Source organism: Acomys russatus, chromosome 11 (assembly GCF_903995435.1).
Source record: "Acomys russatus chromosome 11, mAcoRus1.1, whole genome shotgun sequence".
Lineage (NCBI taxonomy): Eukaryota > Metazoa > Chordata > Mammalia > Rodentia > Muridae > Acomys > Acomys russatus.
Window position 1 is genome coordinate 14,395,564 of NC_067147.1, and position 21,815 is coordinate 14,417,378.

General features: G+C 44.6%; 1 protein-coding gene across 1 annotated transcript in view; it reads right to left on the minus strand.

Moving 5' to 3' along the window:
- Window positions 1-3,202: 3,202 nt before the first annotated feature.
- The window catches only part of Adgrf5 (adhesion G protein-coupled receptor F5), a 96,740-nt gene continuing 78,127 nt past the window's right edge, over window positions 3,203-21,815 (minus strand). The window contains exons 12-23 of the mRNA XM_051152935.1: window positions 20,548-20,667; window positions 20,156-20,365; window positions 18,718-18,936; window positions 16,718-16,873; window positions 14,609-14,817; window positions 12,313-12,492; window positions 8,210-9,613; window positions 7,079-7,120; window positions 6,925-6,984; window positions 5,678-5,762; window positions 4,282-4,348; window positions 3,203-3,648 (exon numbers count right to left, since the gene is read on the minus strand). Of these exons, the coding sequence (XP_051008892.1) occupies window positions 3,639-3,648; window positions 4,282-4,348; window positions 5,678-5,762; window positions 6,925-6,984; window positions 7,079-7,120; window positions 8,210-9,613; window positions 12,313-12,492; window positions 14,609-14,817; window positions 16,718-16,873; window positions 18,718-18,936; window positions 20,156-20,365; window positions 20,548-20,667 (2,762 nt within the window). The 3' untranslated portion in view covers window positions 3,203-3,638. The remainder of the gene's footprint in view (window positions 3,649-4,281; window positions 4,349-5,677; window positions 5,763-6,924; window positions 6,985-7,078; window positions 7,121-8,209; window positions 9,614-12,312; window positions 12,493-14,608; window positions 14,818-16,717; window positions 16,874-18,717; window positions 18,937-20,155; window positions 20,366-20,547; window positions 20,668-21,815) is intronic.

Genomic DNA, 21,815 nt, shown 5'->3' on the forward strand with positions numbered 1-21,815 from the left:
ATTGTGGATTTTTGAACTCTACAACTTCACAACCCCAGAAACATTAGCGTAGATTTTTAAAAATTAATTAATTAATTAATTAATTAATTATTTGCAAGAAACTGCCTTAATGGAAAGTCCCTGAAAGAAAGTTGGGGCCCATGAAATCTACTTTACACAATAAAGAATTGTGAAATTTGGACAGTAGAGGGCGCTCTCTTAGCAAAGTGAACATGATTCATTTGGCCCCAGCTTCAGGGAACATGTCTTCTCTGACCTTTTTAGTTCTGGGCTGTAGAACTGGGCCCAGGCTCTAGCTTTCATGCAGTGCACAGACCTTGTGTGCACAGACCTTAGTGCCTCTATGTTTCACAGTCTTGGATACTACGTTTACTTTATGGTATGGTTTAGAAATGTGAGTGTGGGACTGTGTACACAGTGCTGGGCACAGACAACCGCTAACTTCTCCTTCGGCATTCTGTTACATGGGTTTTTCTGGAGTTTACTTTTAAAACCTCATGTGTAAATGTGTGTGACAGGGAGAGGGAATCTGCACATGTGAGTGCCCTCAAAGTCATGAAGAGGGCAGCAGACCTCCTTCAGGCTGGAGTTACAAGCGGCAGTGTGCCCCAGCAGATGTGGGATTCCTCTGTTCAGAGCAGTATACAGTCTTAGCCACCGAGCCGTATCTCCAACCTCCTTTTCTGCAATCCAATGCTGTGCCTTGAAAGACTGAGCTGCATCTGTGTGTGCACATGTGGCTGTGTCTGCCCCAAAATCAAAGGCCCCCCCCCCCCAACAAACTTCCCTTAGGGATTTTAGATAAGAGCCCATTCAGTTGGGACAGAGTTGTGGCCCGGTGTATGAATTCGTGTGTGCATTAGCCTTTCTGGGCATGCGCAGTGGTGACGAGGGAAACGTGTCTCTGTGAATGAAAGCAGGCAGAGGGCCAGATCCACATCCTATGGAATTTGGCTAAAAGTCCCTGCCATTATGCTGATATGGAGGATCTCCTCACAAAGTCAGGCCCAATGGCTCCCAAGGGAAGTGGGCCAAAGTTCAGCCATCTTGGGACTTGTGCATCCCTGAGCACAGCAGCCACAGCTTCTCCCGGTGCCGTGCCTTCCCGATGTCAAGGTTGCCTGGTCATGCTGGGCAACACCCTTGACTCAGTGCTCCTCAGTGTGACTGAAGGGGCTGGGTCATCCTTTCTCCAAACCTGATCCTAACGCAGAGGATGCCCCATCTCAGACTCGGCTCTTGTCTTTTCTCTATTGAACTCTGCCTGGCTCTGGAGACTCCCTGGAGAATTCATCCACATTTGCACAGCAGCATTCGTTTCCTGGAAGGACTTTAAATAATGAGCCATTAAGTTGGGACAAGCATGTGGTGGTGCTCACGCAACTGTGGGAAGAGATGCGGCACGGAACTCAAAGCACCGGACTTTGCCCCACCCAGGTCTTCCTCTATGAAGAGGAAGCAGAAGTAGAATTTAAGCTTAGGTGATGGTTAGAGTTCAGACTCTTCTGTCTTTCAAACGAAGGGCCCACACAGTCTCTCATTGCTTAAAAACCCAACACTGCGGACCTGCCCCCAAAGAGCCTGCTGTTTGTTGTTGAAATGTGAAATGTCCCCTGTAGGCTCCTGTATTTGAACCCTTGGCCTCCAGTTGGTGGCGCTGTTGAGAAAGTTATGGAACTTATAGGAGGCAGAGCCTGGTTGTAGGAAGGATACCACTGGGGGAGGGCTTTGAATTTTCATAGCCTTGTCTCACTTCCTGTTCTTTGCATCCAGGCTGCAGAGGCAATGCGATAGGCTGGCCCCATGCTCTGACAGCCATACTTTCCCCACCAGGATGAACTGTATTCCGAAGTGTAAGCCAAAACAAACCTTTTCCCCTTTAAGTTGCTTTCATCTGAATTTCTTACTACGGCAATGAGAAGTTAACCAAGACACCGTCCTTATTGGCCCTGTTCCTTTGAGAACACACTTGGATATGGAACTCATGATTGCTCGGATACTGAACATGGTGAGTTCTAAAATGGATGCAGTTTTAATAAATATCTGTATTTTTGAGAGACACATATATAAAACCCGTATGGGGACTGGAGGGGGTCAATCTGCCATTTGCTTATCAAAGTAAAGTGTGGCTGGGAGCACAGAGAGCCTGGTGCAGATTTTTCTCCAGAAGTTGTCCTAGTGCCTGTAATAAACACAGATCAGGCCATAGAAACTCTGAATGTGTATTAGCCTCGGAACTTAGAAGTCTGGGAAGAGATGGCACACAGCAAGCTAGACAGCACATCGTCATGGTCACATTGAAGTCACAAAGGCAAGAATAAAAATGTACATGCTACACAGTTATTAAATCTATTCTATAATGCACAGAAAGTACCTGGTTAAAGCTATGACATATAAAGACAGATGTGGGAGTCTGAGTTCAGTGGCAGTGGATCAAATTTGTCAATCACTGGGTATAATATGTACATATACTTGCATTGCTTTCAAAATGTCTAACACAATGCTTTCCTGACAAACCATAAGAAATGAACCTTGCTTTCTCTCATTCTCATTCTCTCTCTCTCTCTCTCTCTGCATGCACACACTCTCTTTCTCTGGCCACCCCGACAAATGTCTCCTTGTCTGCATGGAGATCTCTCTGGTCTCATTCTGTGAGACTGGTGAACCCACCTGAGAGTTGCCCCCAATAAATCTGCACTTATATATAAAAAAAAAAAAAAAAAAAAAAAAAAAAAAAAAAAAAAACAGAAGAAGAAGAAGAAATGACCCTTACTTGGATCTGACAAAGTTGCTGTCATAGTTGCTCTGTGTGTTCATCCTGCTTTGCTCAGACCCTGCCATCCAAAGGTTCCTACGCGTCCCTGTCCTAAGAAGAACTGTGCCTCCTTGCATGCATTACTTGAGAATGTTATCATCCAGCCAGAAAGCATCCTCATGGCGTGAGTTCCTTCCTACCTTGTCCTCTGTCGTTTCATTGTCTGTTTTTGAGCCATATGATTTTACTCTCAGTTGCTGTGGTATCTGAGCAATCATATTAGATGACGGATGTGCTCCCTAAGGTTTTCTATCTTATTTCCTGTCTCCTTTCTATCCTTCCTCCCTCCCTCCCCTTCTTCCTATGTTCCTTCCTTGAATCCACTGAAGTCCTGGGTATTAGTTTTTTACTTACTGTTTCAATCAGTGCTTATCTTTATAGCAAATGGTGTGTGTGTGTGTGTGTGTGTGTGTGTGTGTGTGTGTGTGTGTGTGTAAAACTCTCTTCGAAATTCTATTTTACAATGTATAGAGAAAAGTTGAGCCTCAGCAGGGAGAGTTCTTTTAAATACTATACATATTTGGCATTACATGAGGGATGGGGTTGAGAGCAAAAATAAACATGGCAGTTGCTTTTAGTCCATCCTTATGAAAGAAAGCGTCCTCTTTACTGAGTCTCTTTGGCTCTGCTCCCAGAATTCTGTATAGAAAATGCTTCACCCAAAAAAGACTCGGGTGGGTCCTTTTTTTCACGGTGCATGGCCCCTTTTTCGCGGTGCATGCTCTGTCTCTGCAGATTTGTCTTTGCCTGGTCCTAATGGAGCAGTGAGTAAGCACTAGATGAGTTTTCCAAGGATGAGCTGGTCGTCTCTGGGGTGGAAACGTTATATGTTCCTGCAAAAAACAAAAGCAAAAAACAAAAACAAAAACAAAAACAGCACCTCAGCCTCCAAGACAAACTCTTATGCACTTTGGAAAGCAACATCCTCTAATGACCCAAGGTGAGCTCTGGTCCAGCAGCCATGCCTGGAAACCAACTCGTGCCTGCCCTCCTCCCTACCCAGCATGCCGGAGAACAAACGGCAGACGTGGTGTCCTCAAGCATGCATGGCAGCCACCAAGCACTAATTACTCCAACAACACACCAGCAGCCAGATTTTCACACAGGGTGGGGCGATCTCAATGTGAGCAGCCTCTCCATAACCCCCACCTGCCCCACACACATGCATGAACATGTGGGCTTCTACACAAGAAAAACTTCCTGGTCCCCTTGCTTATCTTGACTTGGGGGAACTCGGAAGACAATAACCATTGAATTGAAGGCTCATAAAAGGAAGAAAAGGAAGGAGAAGATTAGCTATAAGGAAGGAAGAGACAGATACAAACCCAAGTACCAGGACCAGCACAGCAGGGAGGGCAGCTGGCATGACTACTCAGCCTCATGTGGTGCAGCTGGCAGGCACTGTGCGTGTAGAGAAGCTACAGAGCATACACTGGACAAGGGAAGTACCGAAGTGACTACCCTACCATGAGAATGATGAACTGCCACTGCTAACAAGGTTTCCATCATTGCCTGGGGGGAGCTTTGGGGCTGCTGACAACATAAACCAGAGTTACAGTAAGTAGCCCCTCCTCCCCACTGTTCACAGCAGGGCTGTAGTGAAGGCTCACACAAGACTATCCAGCAACATGACCAGGAATCTCAGGTCCTGATATGCCCAGGACTAAAGCCCACACCCCAACTTAGATCTGGATCATTCACGAATAAAGAGTGTATTCTAGTGGCCTGGTATTGTGCAGTTTAGATCCAGTGGATTATTTAATAGCTTCCACTCACTTCATTGGGAATGCTAAACACCTAGGGAGTGCAATAGTTTTGATGTTCCAAAGACCCAGTCCATTTCATATTAGGGCTGATTAGTGATTTCCAAAGTGAAAAGTGACAACCCTTCGGTCTCATGAGTGACTGAGTGGAGGTTTGGCCTCCACAGTCTTCTCAGAATACTCAGATTTGGATACAGTCTTCTCAGAATACTCAGATTTGGATACATTTGACAGCAAATGTGTGACAGCCAGGGTCTGGAAGTGCACACAGTCTAAGTTTGCATTAGTGAGATCTATCTGGTTCTAAAGAGATGGAAGGGCGTCTGGGTGCCAGTTCCATGTTAGAGTGCTTGCTTAGTGTGCCTGAGAACCTTTTTGGTCCCTAACCCTAAAAAACACACACCCACAAAAGGAAGGCCTTTGGGGGGTCATTTTCTTGTGGGAGAGCAGTGTGATAGGGATTCCCTGTGGGGGAGAAGTGTGATGGGACTGTCCTGTGGGGCAGGGGTAGACAGTGGTTGGGCCTGGGACTTACATTCTGGTTAGCCTAGACCAGTTCTGAAGTCATTAATGCTATTTTTTCCCATTTCCCAGGTAGAAATGATGACTGTCCAATAGACCAGCCAGCCAGGATGGTGCCTCATGTGTGAATACCCAGTTTGTTGATGTCAATGTCAAACAAGCATGCTCCACAAAAGGGAGGGACAATGCTGAGTTGAATGCTATAGTCAAATTTTCCACGTTTATTCTTTGTGTGACCCAGAAAAGTGATGTGTCTATTACTTAACTTCATAGAAAGAATTCTGTGTTGGACAAGCCCAGAAACTTGTAGGTAACTTCTTATATTTGATAGATCTCTGAGGCTTATCAAGATTCCAAAACACCTCGTGGTTTTACACCAGTTGTCCACGTAGAGTAGCCTCCCTTCCTTCGCAACCTCCTGGTTGTTTATGAACATATAAGTAAGTTCCTGTATTCAGCATCTACCCAGAACACAGTTGTTTAGGTCCATGCTATGAAGTGGGGGTGGAGGCAGGAATGCTAGGTCAAGGCCAGTCTGATGTGGTCCACCTGGGAGTACCTAGTAGTCAGTACATACCTGTTTTACCAAAAAGATTATTAAATCTTCTGGATATTGGAGAACTCATAGAAAACACAGGTGTTGATGAACCGAGGGATGTTGACTAGAAGAGAGAGGGAGAAAAGATAATCACAAGCAAGTCCAGGAGATCAAGGCTAGTTTGGTCTGTTGGAGGGCTTGGCTTGCTGCCTTCTAGTGGCCACTTTGCTATTGTTTCTAATTCTGTCCCCTAGGTCAAGTGGAGGCCAGAGGCTGGCCTGCTCTGGGCTAGAGAAACAGCTTGAAAAAATATATGTGAGTTTGTGTTTCTTCTCCCTCTTACCCACTTCTCCCTCTATTCTGTCATCTTTCCTTCCTTCTTTCCTTCCTTCCTTCTTCTTCCTTCCCCCTTTGTCTCTGCTTCCCTCCCTCCCTTACTTTTTCCTTCCCTCCTTCTCTCTTTGCCTGTTCCTCACTTCTTCCTTCCTCGAATTTGTCCTTCCTTTCTTCCCTCCCTTCTCCCCCCTCTCCTTCCTTCCCATTCCATCCCCTTCCCCCTCTCTCCCTCTGTTTTATCTTCCCCCACCCAAGGAACAATTTTAGCTATTTTCACACACTAATCATAATCTAGGTTGTATCCTTGCCTAAATGCATGTCTTACTGTGTAGTGTTTTTTTTTTTCTTCTAGTATATTCTGGCATATAAAAGGTAGCCAATCATATTCAAGGACAATAGTTACACTTCAAAAGAATGAACTATAGAACATTTTATTACTAGCTCTCACATTGGTTTTTCTTGAATTTTCCCTTGAATTGTACCAAGAAGATTCTCACTGAGAATTTGATTTGCACTTAAAGGGTTCTATAGTGTTGCTGCTGGTTTTGGTTTGAGACTAGGTCTCACTATGCAGACCTATCTATCCTGGTGCTGCTTGCTAAGTAGCCCAGGCTGGCCTCCAACTCATGGATATTCTACTGCCTTAGCCTTCTGCATTGCAGGATCACAGGCATACACCACTGCTTTGTCTTAGATGCTACCGTGAGATTATCTGCCATCAAAAGCCGTGGAATCACTTTTCAAGGAGTTGTGCACGGCACATTTAACCAGAAGATGGTGATAATAATTGGATAATCTGTGCTGGATTTAGTCATGGGAGATGAGGGGTTTGTTTCTTTTCTTACCCAACTGGTCACAATCTTTAAGGTAAGAGTTACTCTACTTCCTTGTATCACAATGATGGACTCCGTGAGGGTGTGAAATGGGAGTCTCTTCAGGGCCAGGCTTACCTTTGAGTGCTGAGAAGACCACCGTGACAATGAAAACTTATGCAGCAAAGCTTCCTGCACCTGCATTGTTTAACAGAAACCAGTGTCAACTCAATAGTCTTTGTTTGGGTGTGGTTAGACATTTCCAGAAGCACAAGACTATCACTGGTCTTACCTTCTGATCCCAGAGGCAGCCAAAGAGCAAAATGAAGAGCCCCTGTGGGAAGGATGAAGAACAGCATTTCAGTTGCACGCCATCATCCAGTTTCACAGAAAGCATTACTATTAAGCAAGTGTTGAGTCTGTGCCACTTCTTCCCCCAACTCAGTGGATATGATGAGTCCAAGACATGGTGAAATTAGATGATGCAACATTTATGCATTGAGCAAGAACATTACATGATTAATGCTAGGGGAATAATTTCTATTTTCCTCTAATCATGAATGCTATTTCCCTGCAGGTTTTTTTGTTGTTGTTGTTGTTGTTGTTACTAAATACACGTCTCTAATCACATCATTTCTCATTTGTCTCTATATGTTGTGAAGACAATCATGGGATGAGATAGTTTCTTTACATGGAAGCATATCTTGAAGGCTAAGAACCTTGTAGCTATAGCACACAGTGGTAGGAGTTGGGATTCATACAGTTTTGTCATAAGCATCTAGGAGCAAGATGCTTTCTTGTAGCTCATCTAACAACTGGCATCCACTAGAAATGATTACATACTACAAGAGAGGCAAGGAATGTCTTCACCTGGACATCACCAAATAGATTGGCATACGCAGCATATCTTCCCAGAGAAACTATGTGGTACCCAGCACCTATTTCCTTCAATTGTCCTTTGAGAACCTGCCTTGGACCACGGTCTTTATTAGGCACTAGAAAGGGAGATACAGTGACCAACAGGAAGCCTGTCCTCACAAAGCCAGAGCTTGCTGATGCTCATGAGACTAAATGGAGCCATGACTGACTTAGTGGTAGTGCTATTCTTACTTAAAAGATAAGACTAGGGCAAGATTATCTTCTGTAAATAGCATCATCTAGTTTAGGATGATGATTCTCCTCCTACTTGTATTATGGGGACATTTGGAACCAAGTTATAATATAGGTGATAAAAGGTTCAAGGTTCCATGGGAGCAGAGGATTGTGTCCCTTTGTCTCACTGAAAGCTTGTAATTACTGCTCTCTGAAGCTCAGGCCTCCCATGCATTAAAACCTTCCCCATTCCTTCTTGTGTTTGTGTTTCTATCATTAGTTTATCCTACAAGGACAGGCATTTCCTGAGATCCCGGTGCCGTAGGCTTACCTGGAAGGCATTGAGGAGGGTAAATATGATGTGGAACACAGCATTGCTCCCCTGGATCACCGTGGCAAGACCGAAGCCCCAAGTAAGGCCTAGGAGTGGCGTGAGGACCCCGATGCTCTTACTGATCTGGAACAGGCTGCTCTTCTCCTGCTTGCCCGGCTTGTCTCCGACAGAGGGCCTCAGGATCTTGGTGATGACCACAGCTGTGATGCTCACGTTCACCACCACGATAATCAGTGCTGGGATGGCAAAAGCCAGCAGTGCTCTGGTGTCCTCCCAGTTGAGCCAGCACGCATTCTTCCTCATGTAGACTTCCTGTGGCTGTGTAACTCCCACTGTGATGGACGAGATAATGAGTGGACAGCCATAGCCTAGGGAAAAGGCAATGGCTTTCTGGGTGGACTTGCTGGCATCGTGCAGAATGAAAATCAGACGGTAGAAGAGCATGAGGCCCAGGGTTAGCATCCAGAAGAAGACGCTGAGGTAGAAGAAGTGGATGAAGAAGGTGGCGGCCACACAGGCTGTTTCATTGAGTGGGTAGTTGCCATCGTGAATAGCCCCGGCCACAATGAACCAGATGTTGGCAGTCAGAAGGCAGAGGGCAATGTTGACTATACAGATGTGACGCATATAGGAAGTACGGTTCTTGGTCACTGATTTCCACACCATGGCTTCCACAACTAGACAGGCCGCTAAGCTGAAGATGGAAAAACCCAACCCAATGTAAGAAATGATATCCAGAAGTATTTTTAGGAGAGATCCTGGATCCGGAGAGTCTGGGGACATGAGGATGGAGAATGACGTCAGGTGGTCGCATACGCAGAGGACTCTGTCCCTGTTGTCTGTACCATCATCTTCCACAGAGCACCCAGTGCTGTCCCAGCCCCCTGTGTAGTTGGCAAGGCTGAAGTTCCAGAAGACGCACTGTGGCTTGCCGCCTGAATGATGGTTGTTCTTAAAAGTCATGGCAATCCTAAATGGCTTGATGACACTATGGCTGATGGTGGTTGTCATGACTAAGCTGTTGGAGGATGTCTCTTTCTGTACATCCTGGGCAAGGATGGCTTTGAGGGTTGGGAAAGCCACGGTGACAACAGATGAGTTAGGCTTCAGGTTCCCCAGCTGATACTCATCAATGGCTACGTCACCCCACAGGTCAGAGTCCTCAAAGACAAACTTCTGTTGGTAGATTTGGGGGTGGCCGTTCTTTATTACCATGCTCTTCATCTGAACGTTAGGGTGGAAGAGGAACGGAGGGGCGCTGTCTCCCAGCTGCAGTGCTTGGGAGAACCTTTCCACTGAGTGCAGAAACTGGGAGCTCTGGTTGTTCTGTTTCTGGAGTAACTTCTCCCAGGAGTTCAGGGTAGCCTTGTCTAGGATGACATTAATGGTAGCAAGCACATCCTGTAGGTGACATAAGTAGGGGAAAGACCAAACCATTTTTTTTTTTTCAAGACAAAAGAGACAAACCAGCATTAACCTGGATACTGGTTGGTGTAAGGAGGAAAAGCAAAGGGTCTGAGGAACGACAAGCAGAGACAATCTCTCCCCTGCTTTCTCATAACAGACATGGCAGGCAGAGGCAGGGACCACAGGCTGTGGGATTTTGCTTAGCATTTAGGACTAACAACTGTGAGAATAACCCCACACTACTGAGATCCCACTGGCCGGGTGGAGTCTTAGTCTTATTTACTAGTTTTTGGCTCTGATTTTGTTTTTGTATACATATACATGTTTATGGACACATGCACATGTGTGTGTGTGTCTGTGTGTCTGTGTGTGTGCCTATGTGCACAAATGTGCATGGAGGTGCAGGGGCCAGAGGTTAGCATTGGGTCTCCTTTACAACAGCTGTTCACAGGATTCCTCACTGAATCTGGAGCTTACTGATTCAGTGACACTTGCTGCCTGGTGTTCCCCAGGGATCCTCCTGTCTGCTTCCCCAGCACTGGGATTTGGGCCATGTACCCAACTGTCTACAGTGGGTATGGGAGATTGAACCCAGACTCTCATGCTGGTATGGTGAGCATTTTCCAGATATCTCCCCAGGCCCTTGAGTGACTTTGTTTTAAACCTCAAACCTGTGAAGGCTTTTGGTAGGTTTGCATGTCACCAGCAAGAGGAAGTCTCAGCCCTAGCTCTGAGCATCCAATAAGCTATGAGAGTGTTTCCAAGGGCAGCTGTGGGTTTTTCTTGATAAACAATTTCTTTCTCTTTTCCATAAGCTTGCTTTCCATTCATTCTCTTCAAAATCATTTGTCTCCCTACTTTTGCCTTATCTGACCTGTAGAAGAATAACCCCATGAAACAGGTTGAGTGGCAGCCTCTAACAGGACACACTCTGATATCCAAACTTTAGGAATAAGACCGTGTGCAGTCACATAGCCTTTACAAATGTAGTTGCCTTAAGGGTTTATTCTAGACAGCCTTAACTGTCAACTTGACATAGCCTAGAATCACAAGTGTTTCCTGAGGAGAAGGGATTGCCTACAGCAGAGTGACAGGTGGAGGTGTCTGTGAGAAATTGTCTTGATTGCCTTAATTGAGGCAGGAGAGCACAGCCCACTGTGGGCAGCACCATTCCCTAGGCAGGTGGTCCTAAGCTGTATCAGAAAGGAAGCTAAGCGTGAGCCGTGAGTCACCAAGCAGCATTCTTCTATGGCTTCTGCTTCAAGTGCCTGCTTTGACTTCCCTCAGCGATGGGTGGTAACCCGTGAGCTCAAACAAACCCTCTCCTTCCCAAGCTGCTTTTGGTCACTATGTTTATCACAGCAACAAAAATCAAACTGGGACAAGATTTATTCTGTACTATCTGAGTGACTCTCAACTCCAATATATCTTTACAAAATACAGAGGAGAAAAAAGGATTGGACAGAGATTAGGGTGGTGCAGCAGGAGCCGCAGGATGCCTGGGAGAAGTGAAAAAAAGGCTCTCCTCTAACACCTTTGCAGGGAGCATGGGTTTGAAGCTACCTTGACTGACCTCTGAAGTTTCCTTTCATCCCATTTGTCTCTGGTAACACACACACACACACACACACACACACACACACACACACACACACACACACATTGGACTTCAAAATCTATAGCATCTGAGCAGAGTACTCTCCCCTAAGACTTCACCTCACCGTGTAAGTTCCAATGTTTTGTCTAAAGTGTAGTAATGGCTTATAGAGCCTGTGGCCTCTGAGTGTCCCACCCCTGCCCCTTACGTATTTTACTCTGACTTAACTCTGTATGTTCCCCATCATTAAAGCCTCTCCATTTCAACTCTTAGGAGCTTTCTTTCCCCCAAAACAGGAAGTGCCTGGCAGTTCACATTCAATGCAAACAAGACCTTTGAGAACCTGTCTTGGTTTTCTTTTCTGTTGCTGTGAAAATTGTTGCTCTGACCCAAACAAACAAACAAACAAACAAACCAAAACCCAAAAACCAAACCAAATCAAACAAAACAAAAACCCCACCAATGTAAAGGCCTACAAGTCCAGATTACAGCCCATCAAGGTGGAGAAGTGACAGTGGCAGGATCTTAAGAGAACTGGTCACATTACATCCACACAGTTAAGAGCAGAGAGCGGTGGATTAAGGCATGCATACAAGTGCTTGGCTCATGCCCTCTCCTTCTATACAATCCAGGATCCCCAGCCTAGAGAATATGGTGCTGAGTTAACGAAGATGGGTTAAGTTAGATGGGTTGAGTTAACGAAGCCATTCTCTCATAGACCTTCTCAGAAGCTGACCTTAACCAAGCTGGTCTTTCCTGGGTGTGCCCAGTGGCCTGCCTCGTAGGCGCTAAATTGATGCTATCATATACACTTTGCACATATTTTGTAGCCTTTGTATTCCTAGTTTTCCTATAAATTTCCTAGTAGGAATTGACTCTATATGAACAAAGAAATGAAAGAAGAGATTCATTAAAGAAACATAGAAACCATCTGATTTCCTAGACGCCGTAGCTGCAGAGCAGGCTGCACTGTCCTCCAAGTCAGTGCTCTGGGAAAGAAGAACCCGCACCGGAAGTGGGGGCCACTTCTTTCACACAAGCCCAGATGTGTGAGAAGTTAAGCCCTCAAACTCCCACAAGGCATGAGTGCACTCACCCTCATCATCTCTGAATTCACTTGGGTTGGAACTGTTGAGAGCAAATCAAGGATGCTAATAATGGCTCCCAGGCTCCCCGGAGAGGAGCGGATGTTCTTTTCCTCTTGCCCGGCACTAACGGAAAGGTCCCTCAGGTATGCAGGGAGCTTCTGGTCCTGGGAGGGGCTCTTGATCAAATCCTAGTAAAAAAAAGTATGCCAAACAAATGAAGCTATTTTGATCATAGTGATCTGGAAGCTGTGGGTTTTTTTTTTTTTTTTTTTTTTTGCCCCAATGTTCATAATCAATAATATACACTATAAGTTAAAGTCTAAATAGAATTAAGACTCATTCAACGGGAGGGAAATCACGCTTGCTACTAGAAATCTCGTCAACTACCTGGGGCTAGAGAGATATTAGAGGATCTTATGCCACCATTTCACTGAACCGCATAATTCCCAACTGCATTTTAAGTACTTATCCATATACCCACAGATAAGTGTAGCTTCCAACCCACACCGACAAAACACTTCGCAATAGACAGACACCACTACAGAAGTGCACGACTGGGTGCAAGACTGACTGTCGTGCAGTGTACGGCGCAATGGGTAAACCTACAACACAACTCTTGTGCTTGAGGCTCAGGACACATGGATGCAGGGGAGGTGTGAAGACAGTAAGAGCCAGGGGATTTGGAAGTTGGCTGTGAGATTGTGTCTCCCAGATATGACAAAGAAAACTTCACTCATGATACCTCAATAATATGGTGCCTCAACAACACCTTCACAGGGGTGACAATAACACGCATGCTAACATGTATGGGGGGAGGTTTTGTGGGGTCCCAGCCCTAGACAAAGAACTAAAGGCAACTAAGGGACAATGAGAACAGAAGAAGTAATCTCCCCCAGGGATGTGTGTGTGTGTGTGTGTGTGTGTGTGTGTGTGTGTGTGTGTGTGTGTGTGTATGTGGTGCATGTGTGTGTGTGTGTGAATGTGTGTATGTATATTATGTATGTGTGTATATGTGTGTATGTATGTGTCTATGTGTGTGTATGTATGTGGGTATGTATGTATGTGTGTGTATGTGTGTGTGTGCATGTGTGCATAAATATATAAATTTCAGAAAAGGATAACAAGGGGAAACATGGAGGAGGGAAAGGGAATGGGGACAGAATTATGTGTTTATGTTTTAATAATAAAATACTATTATAAAAACAAAGAGTTGTCCCCTTTTCTTCTCAGAGTATGTTGATTCAGGCAACAGATTATATTATCTATCTGTACACGTTGGTTTTCTAGCTATTTACATTTTTCTTTTTGTCTCAAGGCAGGATTTCTCAGTATAACCCTGGTTGTCCTGGGACATACTTTGTAGACCAGGCTGGCCTCAAACTCTGAAATCCACCTCCCTCTGTGTCCTGAGTTCTGGGATTAAAGGGGTACACCACCACCACCCAGCTCTATCTACCTTTTTAACTCTTTAAAAAGAGTGAGATGAAGAAATATATATTTTCTACAGGAAGCCTTTGATGAGTGGCCCTTCTGTGAACATGCGGATGTTTGTTTTATTTAAAATACATTATACTTGGATATCTCCACCAACGTAACCTTGTAGTTTACTTTCAATGCTTTTCTAATTAAATTATTTGCTATTGAATGTTATTTTTATATTATTTCTTTATGAAAATATTATAGCTATTTGCTACCAGAGCTATTTGCAACAGATTAGTAAGAAAGTATAACATGCCCCTTGGTGGTCTTGGACATGACTTGCTGAGCACTTGAGGTTAGGCATTCAGGTGAGCCAGGAGCACAGTACACATACTGATGTCTTGATATTCAAATTTAAGTGTCTTTAAAGCATTTCTGGATTCCAGTTTTGAGATGGTTCATCTTGATCATCAACTTGCTGGGATTTAAAATCACCATAGAAACGAACTCCTGAGCTCATCTAAGAGAGAGTGCCTGGATTGAGTTCACTGAAGTGGGAGGACCCACTCTCAGTGTGATAGGCTGGGGTCCTGGGCTGAATGAAAAACTTCCTGATGGTAGATGCCATGTGACCAGCCTCCCCCGGCGTCTGCATCCATGACTTCCCTGCCACGACAGAGGCCACGTCCCACCCACGAGCTAAAACAAAACCTTCCTTCAGTGGCCTTTGCCACATATTTTCATCACAGCAGCTAGTAGACGATACAACACATTTTGGCCATCCACTTTGGAGTGGTACACGGCCAATTTTCCTAAGCTGAGAATTCTGCTGAGCCAGAGAGACACCCCTCCCCAAGGGCTTAGAGTAGAGGACTTCAGGTTCACCTTGGCCAACTGGAGCAAATCATTGATTGGGGCTGAGATGCAGCTCCTTTCCTCCTCCTTCCAGTGGGAGCCTACACATCTATAAGTGATGGTCCCACCGATGGTCTGGCCCGGGCTTCTGTAAACACTTGAGAACTGGCACATCTTCTGGATGACTTTCCCAGGCTCCCCGATACCTATTATGGGGTCTTGGCATGTAATATTCTCCCCTGCATCAGCAACATGGAAATAAAGGGGACAGTTGGGAATTTCTTTCAGCCATAAAAAAGAATGAAGTTACGTTGTTGGGAAATAAATGCAACTGGAGATAACCATATTAATTCATTAGGTCAGTCTCAGACAAATATTGTGTGTTTCTGTCATTCATAGTCCCTATATTTTATATGATATACATATATATTATATAATGTAATTATATATATAGTGAGTGTAGATATGAAACCATCTGGGGAGCAAGAGAACTATTGGTGACGTAGGAGAATGCAGAGACACGATAAGAGTTAGAGGGCCAAACTCAGTATGCACTACACACTTGTGCAGAACTGTCATTGTGTAATGTAATGAAATTAAAAAAGCAATCAATAAAATAAAAATGAAACCAAAAATTCAAGACCAGTGGTTAGGGACTGTATGTGACTTTTTAAAAAGAATTTGAAAACCTTTAATTTGAAAACTTGAAATCCAAATTGCTTTAAACTCTGAATATTTCTAAGTACCAGTGTGGAGTCCCAAATGGGTAGTTCCCCATTTGGAAACCTTTCCAGTGTAAAGGCATTTCACTTTATTTCTGTTTTGCTGATGGTTGACCCACAGCCTTGTGCATGTGAGGGAACATGCTGTCTTGGCTGCTGTGGTAACATAAAGTGAGAGCTGGTGTGGGTGGAGAAGACTGCCCTACGCTGATCTTCCTGCCCTGCCTCCATTGAGAGTTTTGAAAATACCTATCAAGACTGTCGAAGGCGACACTTTACAGCAATAGAAAGGAAGTAAGAACCAGGGTCAGGCTGGGCAAACTTTGGTGCTGGGGTTCACACTGCTTTTACTCTTAGTTACCTGGTGAGAACTAAACACCTTTTGTTTTGTTCCTGGGGTTTCAAAGCCCTTTGATTGCTTTCAACCCACAGCTGCCTCATGTAATCCACAATGTCTTTTCTCTATGCTACGTGCATACCTCAGATCCCCAGGACTTTCCTTTTGGATGTAGAGATAATCTAAACCATGGAAAATAACAAGAACTTAATGTATGGACATCCAAATAAGAAATTACCCTATTTACCAAGGGTCCGGAGGTCATGGTGCCTTCTTACTTTGATGGGCAGATCCCAGTTACCAATATAAACAAGAATGTACACACAGCATTCAGTAAGCTCAAATACACTGGTTGGAAGAGCTAAAGAACCTTTGTGTGTCAGATATCTAGTTATCTGGGCACCATCTTTATCTCTTGGTCTCTCTGGTGACTAGGGAAGAGTTCTGCCCCATGAAGTCACATAGAAACAGTCACACGCGGATCACGACTTTTCAACTTGAGAACATGCCAAGTGACACTGGCTCAATGGGAAGGGCAGTTACCTGTTTTCCTTATCACTTCTTTTCAGATGGCTCTGTCTCAGAAAAAGAGTGCTGGCAAGGACATGTTCCCTTGGTGTTATCGCTAAGGGATCTAATCTGGACATAGATACTGCCCACTGCAGTCTGCGTCACAAACCACTTAGCCTTCTGGGCTTGGCCCAAGAATGATTTCATCTGCCAGGCTTCCTCTCCACCATCAGCAATGGAGTTAAACCAGGCGGCCTTTCCGGCCACTCACAATAGTTCTATCTTTATGTTGACCAAAGCAGCTATGACAGCATCTTCAATTCTCTCTCTCTCTCTCTCTCTCTCTCTCTCTCTCTCTCTCTCTCTCTCTCTCCTCTCTTCTCTCTCTCCTCTCGGCTAAAGGACGGAAGAACATGGCTCTATTTCTTTTTGTATTTCCCATGGTTCACCAAACACACAACAGTGAAGGTGTTTAACATATATTTACTGACTATACAAACGAAGGAGGCAGTGAATAAATGAGTCTCTGCTCTTGACTAAACAATTTTAAAGTAATTTAAATGCACTTACCTGGAACAAGGGTAAGCTTCATAGACGGGCTCTGGACCGAGCCGTTGGCATTATTGGTGAAGTGGCAAAATGCATTGATGTCTTTGGGACACCAGTGAAGTAAGTTTGCTGGGAGACTGTATGTGTAGCATGCTTGGTTGCCAATGACTTCTCTTTCTAAAGACAGTTATTGAACAGATGAATGCACACCACGAATAGCTAAGACAAAGACATTGCCAAGATATTCTAATATGAAGAAACCTGCCCCAAACTCCTAGGAATCTGTGACACTTATTTCCTAATATTGTTTCACATATTTATGTGAAAATAACTTCTGCCTCTCAGAATAGGTAAATTTATCTTTGACTGTGCGTTAGCCAAAATATCACCTTGACCATTTATGGTTTCCAGTCCGAATGCACATCCTACTCTCTACACTGAACCCTGCCTCACAGGGATTTATAATCACCTCTTTATTGGCCATTCTATATTTTAAAGATTTACTTTTTAAAAATTTACGTTTTAAAAATTATATGCACCCATGGGTGTCTGTATGTGTGCTTGTTAGCGCAGTGACCTGCAGAGCCTGGAAGTTAATTAATTCTTTAACTTCGGGATCTTGACTCCCACCCAGAATGTGAGAACAACACCTGAAGTGGAGTGAGGCAGGGAAGTTACAATGCATAGGAGCAGCTTGTTCCCACCCAGAGTGGAGGCCAGACTTTTAACCGTGACTGACAGATTTTCGTTTTTCTGACCTAGTCTTCTAGGGAGCATGCCACCCTTTGAAGATGCTGTCAGGGGTGGGCTACAGTGGGGAATGGCTCAGGTACCATTTAAAGACCAAAGCCTGGGGCTGGAGAGATGGCTCAGTGCTTAAGGGGATTGGCTGTTCTTGCAGACAACTTTGGTTTGGTTCCCAGAATCCCCTGGCCATCTATACCTCCAACTACAGGGACTCTACACCCTCTTCTGACTTCCACAGTGTGTGTGTGTGTGTGTGTGTGTGTGTGTGTGTGTGTATGACACACACACATACATACATACATGCAGACAAAGTATTTATATACATAAAATAAAATAAATAAGTCTAACAAAACATCTTAAAGAGCAAGGTCTTCCTGACCTCCAGAGCCTTCAACTGAGGTTCTGGGCTGCTGATCATGGCAAACACCTTTAGGAAGCATCATCCTTGCTGGAGAGTGGTTCTTATTCTCATTCTCTTTTCCTCTGTGGTGCTTGGACATTCCTCTCTAATCACCTTGCTGGCTCAGCTATGCATTCACATGGATCATTGGGTCATTTTCTATCAAGTTATTTTCCAACATAGAAGGATGGATTATCAGAATATCTAGTTGGACACATTGCAAGAGAGGAGGTGAAGGAAAACTTATGGGCTCCACCCAAAACTTCTGTTTTAAACCAGTGAGTCATCAGCCATATACCAAAACAAGATAAGAAAGGCTGGCAAAATTCTCCCTGATGCCGTTGCCAGGATTTTTTTTTTTTTAAATCCAGTGCTAAGGATTGAGCCTATGAGCCTCCCACATGCCATGGGTGCATAAAAAATTTTAAACTTTAAGTAAGTCTTTAAAATATAGAATGGCCAATAAAGAGGTGATTACAAATCTCTGTGAGGCAGGGTTCAGTGTAGAGAGTAGGATGTGCGTTCAGACTGAAAACCATAAATGGTCAAGGTGACATTTTGGCTAACATACAGTCAAAGATAAATTTACCTACTCCCACATGCCAGGGCAGTGCTCTGCAATACCTTTGGCCTCTTTTCATTTCTTATTTTGAGATAGAGTCTCACTAAATTGCCTAGGTTTGCCTTGAGTTCCGTTAGGCAAGCCTAGCATAGGAATCCCCCTGTATCAGCCTCCTGAGGAACTACATTACATTCCTGTACCAACAAGCATGGCTTGGTCTCTGAGAATTTTTTAATATCTATCTGAAGAGTAAAAAAAAAAATCACATCAACCAGCTAACACGCCCTAACAGTGGGATGGCCTGCCTCTTACCAGCGCGAAAGGATGAGGAATCTACGTGGAAGGTCACAGTATACTCTTTGTCTTTTTCCTGATCCACACAGCACTTGAATTGGTGGGAACTGGTGCACAGGCCAGTGGCTTCCAAAGGATCTATCATAATATCTGACTCCAGAGGCAGCGGGTGAATGGTGACGTCTTTGGTGGCCACACTGTATGAGTTCTTATATCTAAATATGCAGTGATAGGTTCCTGAGGGGAGGGAGCAAAAGTGAGACAGAGTGAAGTCATCACCCTTAAAAGGCATCAACTGTGATGAAACTACCACTCCTACATGGCATCATTGGGAAAAGGAATCTTTGATTGCCTTCCCAAACTTGTGTGCAGACCTGCTCCACCTTCCTGGACAATGGGACAGCTTGAATGACTTTCCTCCTACATACTTCACAGGACCGAAGAACTAACCAATAACAGATGCTTCTCTATTTAAAACTAGACAAATAAACACTTTCCTAGAGATTTCATGGCACAACTGAGTAGTGTGGCACTAAGCGTCTAGTAAAGCTGTTTCGTTATTATTATCTGTGTGTGTGCACAAGCATGTGCAGATGCATGTGTGTGCAGGTCTGCACATACACGTGGAGATCAGAGAAACAACCTCCAGCGTTGTTTCCTAGACTCCTTTCACTTTCTCTTTGAGACAAGGTCTCTCATTGGACTAGAGCTTTGCCACAAAGGCTAGACTAGCTGGCTGGCAAGCCACCTGGGATCCACATGTCCCCACCTCCTTACTGCTGCTGAGGCTGCAAGATGGCACCACTGCGCTGGGCTTTTTATGTGGCTTCTGGGGGGGGGGCATTAAACACAGGCCCTTAGACTCGCAAGGTAAGTGCTTTTCTGACTGAGCCGTTTCTCAGGCCCTAATAAACTTATTTGGAAAAACCGCCTATTGTCATGATGCCAGGCGGGCGGGCTGTGGACTTAGATGCTAACTGCAGTCCAGGCTGCAAAACTTAACGCGTACTGCTGTGTTTATTACTGTCTTTGAGCATTGCTTCCCACATCCATAAGGTGGGATAACGTGGGCTGGAAGGTGGTGGCGCACGCCTTTAATCCCAGCACTTGGGAGGCAGAAGCAGGAGGATCTCTATGAGTTTGAGGCCAGTCTGGTCTACAGAGTGAGTTCTGGGACAATCAAGGCTACAGTGAGAAACCCTGTCTCAAAAAAAAAAAAAAAAAAAAAAACCAAAAAGGAGGAGGAGAAGGAGTAGGAGGAAGAGGAGGAGGAGGAAGAGGAGGAGAGTATGATGCTAATCTACCCCACCCCCATAGAGCCCATATACCACCCACATAGAGCAATAAAGCAGTCATTGTAGGCATGTCCCAAGATAGCCCCTTCATAGGCAGCTTCTGCCAATGCATATTTCCAGGGGTCTGGACAGCCGGCTGCGGGGTCTGGCCTGTCACTCACCATCCCACTCTCGGGTGGAGGCCTTCACTGTCAGCACCGACTCTGCTCCCTCCTGATACCGCCTCATGGTGTAAAACCTTGGATGGATCTTAATACCAGCTGAAGTGTTCCAGTATACCTCATCATAATTACTCACGTCGCTGATGCAGGTTATAGAAAAGCTTTGTCCCTCAGAAACAGAAATTGGGTCCGGGGTTACTGTTAGGTTGGCTGAAAGAATGCAAACAAAGCAGACAAGACAAAAAAAAAAAAAAAAAAAAAAAAAAAAAAAAAAAAAGACAACAAATCCGATGTTTAGTTTTTCTGATGACATCGACACAGGAGTGAAATTTAAGACAGAGACAGCAACACGGACCGTCCTGACTCTACTCGTGCCAACGTGGAATTGGTACCTTGACGCTCCTGGGTTTTACTCGTTTCTAGGCTGTTCCGGGTGGTGCTCTGAACAGTACTCACTTCCATCTCATGCCTTGGGACCTCGGGCATGTCCCCTTTGTAGCTGGAATCATCCCCTGATGATTAGCAGGGTAAAAGGTTGCAAACTTAGGGATGTTGGCTTAACCCAGGCTCCCCACCAACCTCCTCTGTGACCCTTCAAGAGAAAAATAGAGGACTGGGTTCTTGCAACAAGTTCATCTCTTTAAACGCTGTGTTGTATCGTGGAAGGCAGTTGTGCCCACTACTGTACTATCAATGCCAGACCGCTGTGATGCAGCTTCACTTCTTGATGTATCTGTTTTTGCCTCTGTTGGTACACCCTTAGCATTTACTGATGGTCTAGCGTACAACCAGTGTTTCATAAACAAAAGAGAGAATTCTTGATCTACTTTTTTAGTAGAGGGAGCATAAAGTTCACTCTCCAAACAATCAACACTTAGATTACCTCAAGCACACTAGGCTGTACGGGCACTTTAATATTATTTATAGCTATTTCATTTTGACTATATATAATACTATAACTGAGGTTAAATAATGTAATCAATTCCATGTTCACAGTTATTTTTGTAATTCTCTCATAGATTCTGTAAGACATTAGCTGTTGACAATGTTGAGACCATTAGGATATAGATGCTGATATGAAAACCCATTATTTCTTTTTCTCTTGTTCTAGGCTTTCTCTTCTCCGGGAGCATGTCTTTTCCAGATTGACATCTCCGAGTGGTATTGGCTTCGGTCATCTGGGAGGAGAATTGCCTCATTCCTTGAGCCTGCCACCCCAGGCCTGCTTCTCCAGTCATATATAGCCCTTATTCTTAATGATAATCAAAAGAAGCCAATGCTTTCCACAGTGTCTTAGTCAGAGTTCACATGCTGAGGTACAGCGCCACAGTGTCCACATGACACAGTGCGTCCCTCACTCTGCCCTGCCTGACTGGAGGGATCTGAAATCAGCTCCCTGAGTGTTATCCATTTCTGGACAGAAAGTAAAGCCTCATGGACCCAGAGATATGTTTCTCCTGTTTCTGAAAGAGGTCGGACAACCAGATCAGTCATGTTCAGCAAGCACTAATCATGCCTCTGTAATATGGCCCAGGCTTCCAAATCAGAGCTAAGTCTTATCGAGCACTCAGGAGAGGAACAGATGGCTGCACTAGAGGAAGTGCTGGGCACTTTGGGAACTTAGCAGTTTTCTGTAGTGAAAGCTGCTCTTTCTCTCTCT